Consider the following 12812-nt stretch of genomic DNA (forward strand, 5'->3'; position numbering starts at 1 on the left):
CGACAGGAACTTGAACCTACTCGTCACGTGTCCGCGGGATTAGAACCATCCACTAAACATTTAAACATTTAACATTAAACACAGAATCTAACTTTTAGCTCCGCAGCTACATCCGCCTCTCATCCGCCAGAGTGTCGCTCAAATGTGTCCCACCGGAAGTGGAGCGCACTTTGAATAGTTCCGCCCTCAAAGCAGGAACCACATAGGAAAATAAAAACAAGTTATTTGGTTATTTTATTGTATTTGTATTAAATTCTAACTATTATAATATTATATTATATAATAACAAGTTCAGCAGATTTACTTTATATGCATTACTCCTGTGATTCTTCCTGTAACGTTGTTGTTCCAGTTTTGTTCCTGTAATGAAATTAAATAAAAACAGACATTATCTATATTCTAAAATGTGTTCAAGTGACCAATGAGAAGGTTCGTTATAAACACTTGAGGTTCTTTCATCTGCTGATGTCACTGGAGGTTCTCGAGGGAACATTTTCATATGAACAACTGAGAACCACGTGGAAACGTTTTCTTCTTTGTGATGCCATGTTTAATAAAAGAATGAAATGTACTTATAGTTTAATAATAATAAGAATATTACATATGAGAGTGTAAAACAGAATTATATATTATACTATTATTGGGGTTATAATGACAACATTAATAAACTCTTGTGCAGTTTGATATAACTAAGTGTTTAGAATCATGAAAGCCACTCCAGCCATGGATGAGATACATTCCTTTATTATAATTAAAGTAGTCAAACATCTGCTGCCGCGGAAACGTCACGCCAAACCAAAGATTCAGCATTTCATCATTTTCAAAATAAACAAAAAACAATCAGTAAAAACGTTGCACACCATCAGGCAGCAAATGATGTGAAATAAAGGAGAATGAAATAGAAAAGGTAGAATCAACACGTTTTAAGATCCAGGAGCAGTGAAGGAGAAAGAAAATCATAAATATTTCCAGTTTTAAAAAATCACTTTAAATCTGTTGAAATGAAATGAACAAAAATAAAAATCAGGTCAAGTCTTCACACTGACGATCTGATCTCTGGACGGACACACACGGACACACACACACACTCTCACACACACACACACACACACCATCACCTGACACACACTCACACCTGAAACCACTTCAGGCTCCGTCTAAAGGAAATCCTTCGTTTCACTGGACAACATCACAAGTGGACAGAAGGGATCACACACAGAACATGTTGCCTTCACTCACGATCATACAGCAACACAAACAAAGGCTCTTGTTTTGAAAGGCGTAGCAGGACGCAAGGGGAACTGGTGACAGGAAGTAATGGACACAAAATAAGAGAGGATGAGGTCGGTCGTCCTTCACCAAAATCAGTTTCACAGCTCGAGTTCCAAACGCCAAAATAAAGATTTAGTGACGTAACGGTTTGTTTTCAGGGGTTTAAAGTTCTGATCAAGCTGGAGAGGTTGTTTATATGAAAACAGCTGAAGGGGCGGAGCTGCGTGAGGCGTTCAGGGTCCTGCAGTCAAAGTTCTGTTCACATTCTTCGTTACAAAAGCTGAGCTGAAAAAAATCTTCTTCAGTGTAAAGAAAAAAAGTCAAATGTTGGATGTTCATCTCCTTCAGAGCGATAAAACACTTTGTTTAGCTTTGAGCGTGAATATGTTGAAAGGAAATGAAGCAGGAAGTGACGTCATGTAAGAATCTGTGCGAGGAACCCGGTGTAGGAACTTCTCTCCTACTGACGTCATAAAGAATGAAACCATGAGTGAGATATTAATATATTAATATATTTGTTTTGAAGCGACGGGACCTGAGCAGCACAGGAAACAAAACGACCAATATGAGATGAAACTAGGAGTTTCGTTGTTTTGTCTGAAAAGTCACTTTGAGCTGCCTCTTCTTCAGGAGGAGGGAGGCCCAGGAGGACAGGTGCATTGTGGGTAGTGTAGTTTGACCAGATCCAGTCACGTGACTCTATGAGATGGCTTTGGCCTCAGGTAAGAAGGCGTCCCAGTATTTAATCAGCTGCACCGGAGAAAGAAGAGAAAGTTCAGTCCACGTTGATTTATAACATTATAAACATCTTTTAAACGTTCAAAACAAACATTTTACATTACAAGCTGAATGTATGAATGTATGCAGCCGCCACTATTACCATTAAATCATTAAAAATAAGAAACTGTATTTAAAATTCCTCCATCAAAAAAGTGAAATTAAATATAAAAAATATAAATTGTCCATTGTCCATTAAAATAAGACAACGCAGGACATGCTAACAACTTAGTTTCATCTAGAAATCAAGTTCTAATCTTTTCTAAAACTGAGAAACAACAGAATCGTCTTTACCTGCTGTTGTGTCTGAACCAGAGACTCCAGATATTTGATTATGATTGTTTTAAAATCCTTCACTCGCTCTTTCTGTGTAGAAACAGTCAAAGAGATTCATTATGAATAAAAACATCATGAACACATGAATTGAAATTCATTCATGAATCCGTCCTCACCTCAAACCTGCTGACTTCTTTACGGATGGTTTTGGAGATTTGTTCAAAGTCTCTTTCTCCCTGCTGCACCTTCCCCTCCAGCTGAACACACACACACACACACACACACACACACACACACACACACACACACGAAGAGAATATTTTAAAAACTGCATTTATTTCAACATTTTTCACCCTCATTTCAGACGAGGCACATTTTGTGTCCATTTTCATATTTTGATGAATAAACTATTGTTTTTGTAAATAGTAGAAAATCTGCTGCAGGAAGTTTTGAGGCTGAATTTGACATTAACATGATTTATTTGCTGGATGAGAAACAGGAGGAAACTAATCATCTCATGTTGGACGATCACTGATCAAACTTTAATAAATACAGTAAATTTAATACTGATTTCAAAGAATTCACTTTCAGCTGTGACACCGAACGTTTTCTCGTCTTTGTGTCGATCTGTCAAAAATTCAGCTTAAACCAGAACTACAGAGTCAATGATTTAAGTTTAATGTAAAATATTAAAATATAAACAATTCTATTAATACGAGATGAGACGCTACAGTTTGGATCGTGAGCTCCGACTGAATTCAAGTGTAAAACCAGTTTGTGTATTTGAACGTTCATGAAACACACACACTGTAAATAAAGATTGACATCATGACATCTCCTTAACAGTGAAGCTTAATCATGTTGATCGCCCCCTGGTGTCTGGCTGCAGTATAGGTCATGAACCCTGCCTCCTCCATGTTAGCAGATGGGACATGGACCAAACTCAGTAGACGTCAAATAAACATGATACGTGATTGGTCGAGTGTGTGTAAGGGGCGGGACTTCGATACCACAGCTCCACTCCGTGATCACTACTGCAAATTACATCCTCACCACAAGATGGCAGTGTTCGTATTTGTGAAGACGCGTCGTCCATCTTTATTTACAGTTTATGGATGAAACTGATAATTTGTGGCGACACTTGTGGTTTAGTAAAATCGTATTAATTGACGTTATTGATATTTACTGAACTAAAACAACAACCAGCTGATTAGTCTTTATGATGGAATCTAATTCAAGTCATACAAATCTCACACAAGGTCCAGTGTGTAAGATTCAGGATCTATTGGCAGAAGCTTAATGTAAAACATCCTAGTGATGTTTTCATTAGTGTTTCAACTAAATTCTAAGAATTGTTGAACTGAAGCCTAGAATCAGCGCTTTATATTTAAACACTTTATATTTAAACACTTTATATTTAACTGGACAAACTAAACCTTTTGAGTTTCTATGACGACTGAATCTGCCACAGGTTCTCTTCATGTTTGGAAGGGGGGGGGTGAGGGTGTTCAGCTGCAACATGACACTTCACCACTAGATGTCACTAGATTCTACACACTGAGCCTTTAACTCATTATATGAAGGAATAACTACGCTCCATGAGCCATGCAGATGCAAATAAACACTTTGAGGAAGTCGTCACATGAACGTGTTTGTCTGTTGTTGACTTAAAGAGATTTAAGATATTTAACATTTTATTCTGAAATATTTAAAAATTGAAAACTGATCAACGACGACAAACTGATTCATGTGACTCTGTTTTCAAAACAAACAAAGAAAAGCAAGAAACAAAAACATTTATGATCACAACAATTTTCAAATAAAAAATAAACATGAGGGCGAAAAAGACGAGGAGCAACAGGACAGAGACACAGAGACACAGACAGACAGACAGACAGAGACACAGACAGACAGAGAGACAGGCAAAGAGATAGACAGAGAGAGAGACAGACAGAGAGAGACAGACAGAGAGAGACAGAGAGACAGAGAGACAGACAGACAGACAGACAGAGACAGAGAGAGACAGACAGAGAGACAGACAGACAGACAGACACACAGACAGAGACAGACACACAGACAGAGAGAGAGACACAGACAGAGAGACAGACAGACAGGCAGACACACAGACAGGGAGAGACACAGACAGAGAGAGAGAGACAGACAGACAGATAGAGAGACAGACACACAGACCGAGAGAGAGACACAGACAGAGAGAGAGACACAGACAGAGAGACAGACAGACAGGCAGACACACAGACAGGCAGACACACAGACAGAGAGAGAGACACAGACAGACAGATAGAGAGACAGACACACACACAGACAGATAGAGACAGACACAGAGACAGACAGGTCCTACCTCCTCTATCTCCTGGTTGCAGGAAGGCGTGACAGAGAAAAGTGCAACATAAGTTCAAAAGGCTGGAAATAATAAAAATGCTCAGAGCTTCTGAAGTGAGAGAAGAAGATAAAGTGTGAAGTCACTATTCTGTCTGTTTTCCTGAAGAATCAGACGACAGCACAGAACAACCTCTGACGTCCTGAGGTCTCAGACTGAGGTTCAACACCGAAGAGGTTTTACATCTGATCCAAGAGGAAGCTCAGGGTTTTATTGATTTGTAGTGAAATGAAAGAGAAAAGCTGCTCGGAAATATCTGTCTTTCTTTTACTTTGTGAGAAAAGATGAAAAACAGATTTGATTTAATAATAAAATCAGGTGAAATGAAGAATAAAAATGACCCTTGTGTTTTAACGCAGGGAAATGATTGTTAAGAAAACGGCTCAGACTCTGTTTCACAGTCAAACTGTTATTAACTCTGGCTGTTGTTTCTGTTTTGTGCCCACAGGGGGCAGTGTGGTGCAGTAATCTGACCAGCAGTGATGAAACTCACCACAGAGTAAGAACACGTCGCCTGACAGGAGAGGATTTAGTTTGATTCACTGATTGAAACGAAAATATGTGGATTCTTTTCATCTGTGTAACAAACTGTGACTCCGGAAACCTCATGGTGATGTCATGGTGATGTCATGGTGTCATCATGGTGATGTCATGGTGTTGTCATGGTGATGTCATGGTGATGTCATGGTGATGTCATGGTAACGTCATGGCGATATCTGGTCTTTAAAGTTTTTAATTTTAACCTTAATAGAAGTAAAGGATGAAATATTCGACGATGACACTGACACAGTGTTTATCTGTAAACGTCTACGTGACTCTACTGGACACAGGAGGAACTGCGGCCGTGCAGAGACAAACAGACTGAATTTGTCTCTCGTGAACTGGACGTGAAGACACAGATGTTCAAGTCGTCTTCAGATAGAAATTAAATCCTGAACCAGAAATAAAAAGTTGTGCAAACTATTTATTTAAAAGAGTTGTTTTTTGAGAAGAGGCATCAGTGTGGATGAGCTTCATGTGAATAAACCCTCAGATTACAGATTGCGGATCTGTCTAATCTCTGGAGTTCCCACCTGGAGCCGCAGGTTTCCAGCAGCAACGTGAAGTAAAACTCTTCCCTCGGTTTTTCTGCTGTAGAAAAAGCCGCTGTGTGTTTTCTGCTGTTGAACCAAAAAGCCGACTCCTGACAGGCGGCCGAACTCTCGTCTGCCCCAAATAAATGTTGGTTGTAACTCTACTGCGATCTGTCCTCGTCTGCAGCTTCTGACAGCCTCCCCCACCTCTCCCGACCTCCCCCAAAACCCCACATCTGACAGCTCGTCCGCTCCAACACACAGACCCCCGACCAGGCCGAGTGTGTGTGTGTGTGTGTGTGTGTGTGTGTGTGTGTGTGTGTGTGTGTGTGTTGGACCCTGACAGATGAATTTGTGCGGTGACAGCTTCAACAGACGCTCTAATAAAGTACTTTTCTCTTCTGCTCTTGTTTGTCGAGTTCGTGTAAGAAAACAACATTTATAAAAAAAAAATAAAAAAAGAACAACAGGAGTTTTCACATGACTGAACTGGGAAGGTGCGCTGGTTTCATTTGACTGGACGCACCAGCAGCCGCACACAGAGGAGACTGTTGCTTTATATTATTGTTATCACATTAACCATGTGATTAATAATTAACTAATTAATTAATGTAGTTTTAAAAAGTTGAAGCGCGAGAACGTTGCACTGAGTAAAAGACGAGTGTCCACTGGAGCCGGACGGGTTCAGGGACATAAGTTTTGAAACGTTTTTTGGGTCAAGCTCGTTTAGTTTTCTCTCGTGTTGGGACGGTTTGGACGTGAACTCCAGAAATATCCAGAAAACATGTCTGGTCATTTCCGACTCGTTCACACCAACAGGAACATGTGGGGAACATCCAGGCGAGGGGCGGAGCCTGTAGAGCAGCAGGAGGCCGGACATGACGTATAAACTCTGCTGTGGAAAGATCAGTGTTGTTGTTTCCAGCTCATCCACACCGGCGTCGGCCCTCATCACCAGAAGCTCTGGAACCTTGGGGATATTTCTGAGTGTGTGTGGATCTAGTGAATTTAAATATGGTTTCATGAGGACAATGTTGGTGTTTGATGGAGGTTTGAGTTCTACTGACGTTCTAGTTGCTGATGTTTATCCATTAGTGTTCCACACTCATCCCTCCCTCCCTCCCTCCGTCTCACCTCTTTAATCTCGTCCTTCGCCTGCTGCAGTTTATCTGGTTTGTTGGTGAACTGAAGTTTGGCTTCAGCCTCTCGTTTCTTCTGCAGCAGCATCTGACTGTCCTGCCACTTCTGCCACGTCTTCATCCGGTGGTCGAACACGCCCTGGACACAACACGGACTTTCATCAACTCATTCATCAAAGATTTGCAAAACAATTGCAGTACTCCACTGTACTTACTCCACTGTACTCTACTGTACTCCACTGTACCACTGTACTCTACTGTACCACTTCTTGTCTCGTTCGTACCTGGACTCAGGTGTTTCGTGTCGAGCAGCTCACTCAGTCAAATTAAGAAAAACATTGGCTTTAAATAAAGATGGAGGACATGAGAGTTTCTTAAAAGTGAAGCCAAAGTGGCTCAATCGCCCCCTGGTGGCTTGCTGTAGTATAGGTAATAAACCCGCCTCCATGTTAGCAGATGGGACATGGACCAAACAAAAAGAGTCGGTGGTTTCTGTCATTTTTAGAAGGGTTCGTATCAGATATGTATTTATCTTCATGTCTGGATAGTTGGAGGAACGTCATCATCTTTATTTACAGTCATTGATCGTCTTCATATACAATCATGGCGGTTACTGTCGTACATAAAACCCGAAGTGTTCTATTCTTTAGAGGCTCTGCCGTCTCCTGACCCTGGTTGGAGCCCAAGAGGAGGACGTGCTCGTACCTTGACGGCAGTGATGAGGCGGACGTAGTCGCCCAGTAGCTCGGAGAAGACGTAGAAGTCTGCGTTGGCCTGGTCCTGGTGCAGCTGGTCGATCTTCTCCTCCACCTCAGCGAGCTGGGACAGAGCTCGAGAGAGCGCCGTGTGGTCCTCGCTGTTCCCCAACATGGCTGCCGACTTGGCGAACTGCGCCGTGTTCACGGACAACTCTGGAGAACGAGAGGAGACGTTCAAGAGTCTGGAGCAAATCAGTGACATCATGTGTCTACTCATGAAAATGAGTTCATGGATTTTAAGAACATTTTAATATCAGAATACGAGAAAAAAGATTTTCTTTTTCATCTCATGACTATCTGCAGGAACCAGAGTCGAAACATCATCGCTCTACAAATCAAGTGAAGTTAAAAACATGTGAACGACAGTTTCTCAAAACTGGTCACAAACCAGAAAACGTTTTTAAAGTGACACAAGGAAATTAAATGTGGTTTTCCTACCTTTCCTGTGACAGACCAGAGACTCCACGCTGGCGTGAAGTTTCCTCAGCTGAACATCCAGGTTCTCAAAGTGCTGCTGCTTCTCCTCAAACCACTGACACACACAAACACACACACACGACGACACAGACACACACACACACTCATCAGAATCATCTTATCATTACATCTCGATCTGAATTTGACTTTTCCGGATAACTTATTCTCATCGTTATTCTTTTCTTCCTTCCTCATTGCCTTTTCTTGCTTCCTTGCATACTTCCTTATTTCCATCCTTATTTCCTGCCTTCCCTTACTTCCATTTTTCTTCTCTGTCTCCATCTTCCTTTTCCATCGTCTCTTCCTTATTTTTCATAATTTCCTTCCTTTCCATCCATTCTTTCTTCCTTCATTCCTTCCTCACTTCCTGAACGCCTTCCTCTCTCCTCTCCTTCTCTTCCTGTCGTTCCTTCCCTCTAACATTCCCCTCCTCTCTCCATCTCCTCCCTCCTTCACTCACGGCGTCCGACTCGTTCATCTTGATGGTCATCTTGTTGACGGCGTCTGCCGCCTTGTTGACCATTCGGAGGAGTCCGGCGCTGCTCAGAGCCTGAGTGCTGACGGCCCGCGGCAACTGGACCACAAACAGACAACAAACAAACAAACAGACAAACAGAAACAACAAACAAACAAACAAACAGAAAGTGTGTGAAGTGAAACAGTCTTTGAGTCCATTTCTGACCAGAACTTCTGACTTCCTGTATGATGTTTCAATTTAAAAGACTTCCAGCCACTTAAAGGCTGAAGGGCTTTAACACAAGTCATTATAATATAAATAATTTTAAATCCTCTACATATTTGTTGTTGTACCTTTAAGTTATGTTTCTCTATTTGACTTTATTTCTGACTTTTTATTTTTCATTCACCGTTTTTTGACCATTTTTCATTTCTTTTGTTAAGTTTCCTTCTCTTTTGTTTCTCATTTCTGTTTCTGATTTATTCACATTCTTTTCTTTCGCTTTTCTTTCTCTCGCAGTTTTCTCTTTAATTACATTTTTTAAATCTTTAGCTTGTCGTCTTTAGCTTATTCCTTTTTTAAATCTTTCACATTTGTTTAATCTGCTTCTCTTTTCTCAAATTCTTTCTGTCTGGTCTCATTTCAAAGCAAATTATTTTTCCATTTTCTCTCTCGCTCAGTTTTTCTTCTTTCACTCGGTTTCGTTAGATTTTCTATTTGTTTTCTTCTCCTCTCTCCTCTAACAGAGCTGTGGTCTTTCCTCTCCTCCGCTCTGATTGGAATGTCTCCCACGTTTTAGCTCTGAACAGATTTAATGCAGACGCTTTATTTGTCGAGCAACTTTAACGAACAGCAAAAACCGCAGCGCGTCACTCGGAGAACGCCGAGACGTCCACGTGAAAATTGGCTCATTTTTCTTCATTTTGGAAAAGCTTTTTTTCCTGGGACGTACGAGGTTTTCCTCTTAAGGCGGCGCAGGTTAACAACCCCCTCCCACCACACACACACACACACACACACACACACACACACACACACACACACACACACACACACACACACACACACACACACACCTCCAGGCTCATTTAGCAGGGGCGGCAGCAGCCAGGGGACGGCTTCGTCCCCGGGGCCCTCGCTGATGGAGGGATGAGGGTAAATGAGCAGAGGCGGGTGGAGGGGGCTTATAAATAGATTTCAATTGCAGCTTGGTCCCATTTGTACACCCCCTCCTCTGGTTGTGTTTCATTAAGCGGCCGGACGGACCGACACGCTCGGTCAAGCGTCCGAGCGATTCATCTGTTAAATCGGTGACACGAGGCCATTTATTCTGGACCCAACGACTGGCGGGTCCCTCACAACGCAATCCCACTAACAGTCAGGAGGGTGGGCGACGAGGGGGGGGGGAGCCGACGATACCAAATGTTGCAGCGGATTTAGTTAGAGACGATAAAGTGAGGGAACAGGAAACGTTGCAAGCTCTTAAACCCTGAGGCAGTTTTCAGCGGCTCGCAGGCGGACGCTCGCTGCTTCGACCTTGTTGGGACATTTCGCTGCTCGTTTGGGAAAAAGAAGAGACGTGAAAACAGAGACAAGAGTTTTTCGCCTTTTTGGAGGAAAGGTAATTTGTTTTCGTCTCGTCGGAGGCTGAACACAGTCAGTTGGTTTGTCCATGTGTTGAACTGTTTCAGGCCTCGACTCCATCTAATCTACACAACTTACTAAACTAAGATTTTGAATGAACTGGATTTGTTTGGATTAATCTTTCCTAATCAAAAATTATCTGTGTCTTCATGCAATGTCGTCTAGTCGTGTCTCTGAGTCGTTCTAAGTTTTTTCCACATGTTAAAATATGAATATGGGCAATCAAATTGATTGATTGAAATCCGAGCAGGGACATGAAACCAGTGAATCCAGGTTAAAGAGCATCGGTCGTCAGGTCAGTTTTTACTCGTAGTTTATCTTTAAATAAATTAAATAAATCCTCATGATGGTTCATGACACGAAGCAAATAGACTTTGGATATTTCTCAGTTTACACAAAATCATTGACTGTTTATAAAAACAACCTCTGGAGCCAGAAAGTGAAGCCAATGTGGAAGTGTCTGGAACCTGTGTTCTCTGTAATGACCAGCAGAGGGCGACTCCACTGGTTGTTTCTATAGCTATTCTGTGAGAAACTGTTAAACTGACTCATTGTTCGAGCGACAGGTGAAAATCTAACTCCACAAACAGGACGTGGCTTCAGACAACAAACTGTCGTCCGCAGGTTTTGTTGATTTTCTGTTTTCAGTTTGAAACCAACAGTAACAGAGTGATGTCACCTGACGAGTCAACGTCACTAAACTTTAACTAGAACCATGAACAAAAGAGCTGGTGAATCAAAGAAGAAGTTGATTGTCTAACATGTGACCACATCAACTTGTTCACGTTCTCAGGGTGAAATGTGTCAGTTGGTTATTTACGTCTGAGCTCTCCAGAAACTGCAGGACGTCAGGATCCTTCAGCAGAACCGGATGTTTCACCGTCCTCATCAGATACCTGAAACAAACACGTCACAGCACGTCAGACACATGAAGCTTCATGGTCCAGAGGAGAGAGAGAGACACAGGAGAAGACACTATGAACCTTCACGTCTCAAGGTTAGTTCAGGTGTGATGGACTAAAAGACTTGCATCAGGTCACAGGAGGTTTGAGTCGGTGGTTAACGTTAGAGTCTGTAGGAATTTACTGTAAGTTAATGTGATGTCCTCTGAAGTTATGGAGACATGACTGTGTGTGTGTGTGTGTGTGTCAGCGTAGAGTTCTGCAGCTCCATCAGCTGTCACTGGCTGACCTTCCTGTCAATCACACACCATCAGTAAAGGGCAGCAGAATGTCAGCCCCACCCACTTCTCTGCTCGTCAGTATTCAACACACACACACACACACACACACACACACACACACACACACACACACACACACACACACACACACACACACACACACACACACACACACACACACACACACACACACACACACACACACACACACACACCTATGAGTGTTGGATAATCATGTTTCCAATATTTGTGGTTTAGCTTTTTGACCTGTAAAGTTCTGACCAGGTTGATCTTTAACACAACTGAACACACACACACACACACATACGGATAGTTTGGACTTTTGGACCAATCACAGGAAGTAGAACAGCAATAAAACAATAGAAGAAGAGGAGCAGCTGCAGTCTTCACCTCCGACAATATAATGTTTGAACCACAAGGACGTTCATTTGGTGCATAAGAACTAATATAGTGGTGTAGTACTGTGGAGTACTGGAGTACTAGGAGTACTGCGCCTGAAGGTGCTGATGCTGCTAGTGATACCATCATGATGTTACCATGGCAACCAGATGAAGCTCATTCATGTTCTCCATTCAAACAGAAAGACTACTACCCCCACCACCCCGGACAACACGCCTACGTCAGACGCCGTCTACAAACCAATCAGAGTCAAGTATAGGTAGACTCCGCCCACGTAGGTGATGACGACAGGACGTACGTGTGTCAGAATAAATTCTGTTTCCCTAAATAACAATTTGAAACCAGAACTAACAGATCAGATGAAACAACAAACACATGAAGCTTCAGACACAGTGATCGTCTGTGTGTTTGTGTGTTTGTGTATTTGTGTGTTTGTGTGTTTGCTGGCGGTCGTACCTCTCCAGTGCCGACCTCCTCTTCTCCACGAACTCGTTGGACGACTGGTCCTCCTTTCCCACCTTCACCTTGGTCATTCCTGCCGACGAGGAGACACACACACACACACACACACACACACACACACACACACACACACACACACACACACACACACACACACACACACACACACACACACACACACACAAGCATATGTCCGAGTCACTGACAGCTCACAGGACAAACACGTATGTCATGTTTATGAAAATAGATGCTCCTCAAACAGTATAGAAACACAACAGCAGGGGGGGTGTAGGCAGTGGTTTCACTTACCCACAATGCTCTTCTCCGGTGCAGGAGGCACAATGTATCCTATGTGCAGGTACTTAGAGGCCAGTTTACTGTGAAGACCCAGAAAATCACTGAAACGCCTTCTTACTGAAAACTCATCTCGTTTAAACAGAGAGATGGAGGTCTGGAAAGAGAGAGAGAGAGAGAGA

At 42.3% G+C, this 12812-nt stretch overlaps 1 protein-coding gene across 2 annotated transcripts in view; it reads right to left on the reverse strand.

Moving 5' to 3' along the window:
- Positions 1-728: 728 nt before the first annotated feature.
- Positions 729-12812, reverse strand: part of snx2 (sorting nexin 2) — an 18323-nt gene continuing 6239 nt past the window's right edge. Inside the window, exons 6-16 of one of the 2 annotated variants that reach the window (XM_035165292.2) lie at positions 12646-12787; positions 12331-12409; positions 11092-11167; positions 8631-8744; positions 8132-8225; positions 7641-7846; positions 6931-7074; positions 4685-4696; positions 2502-2582; positions 2344-2415; positions 729-2022 (exon numbers count right to left, since the gene is read on the reverse strand). In XM_035165292.2, the coding sequence (XP_035021183.1) occupies positions 1972-2022; positions 2344-2415; positions 2502-2582; positions 4685-4696; positions 6931-7074; positions 7641-7846; positions 8132-8225; positions 8631-8744; positions 11092-11167; positions 12331-12409; positions 12646-12787 (1071 nt within the window). In that variant the 3' untranslated portion in view covers positions 729-1971. The remainder of the gene's footprint in view (positions 2023-2343; positions 2416-2501; positions 2583-4684; positions 4697-6930; positions 7075-7640; positions 7847-8131; positions 8226-8630; positions 8745-11091; positions 11168-12330; positions 12410-12645; positions 12788-12812) is intronic. The other variant, XM_035165293.2, reaches the window with a different exon arrangement.

Source organism: Hippoglossus stenolepis, chromosome 9, assembly GCF_022539355.2.
Source record: "Hippoglossus stenolepis isolate QCI-W04-F060 chromosome 9, HSTE1.2, whole genome shotgun sequence".
NCBI lineage: Eukaryota > Metazoa > Chordata > Actinopteri > Pleuronectiformes > Pleuronectidae > Hippoglossus > Hippoglossus stenolepis.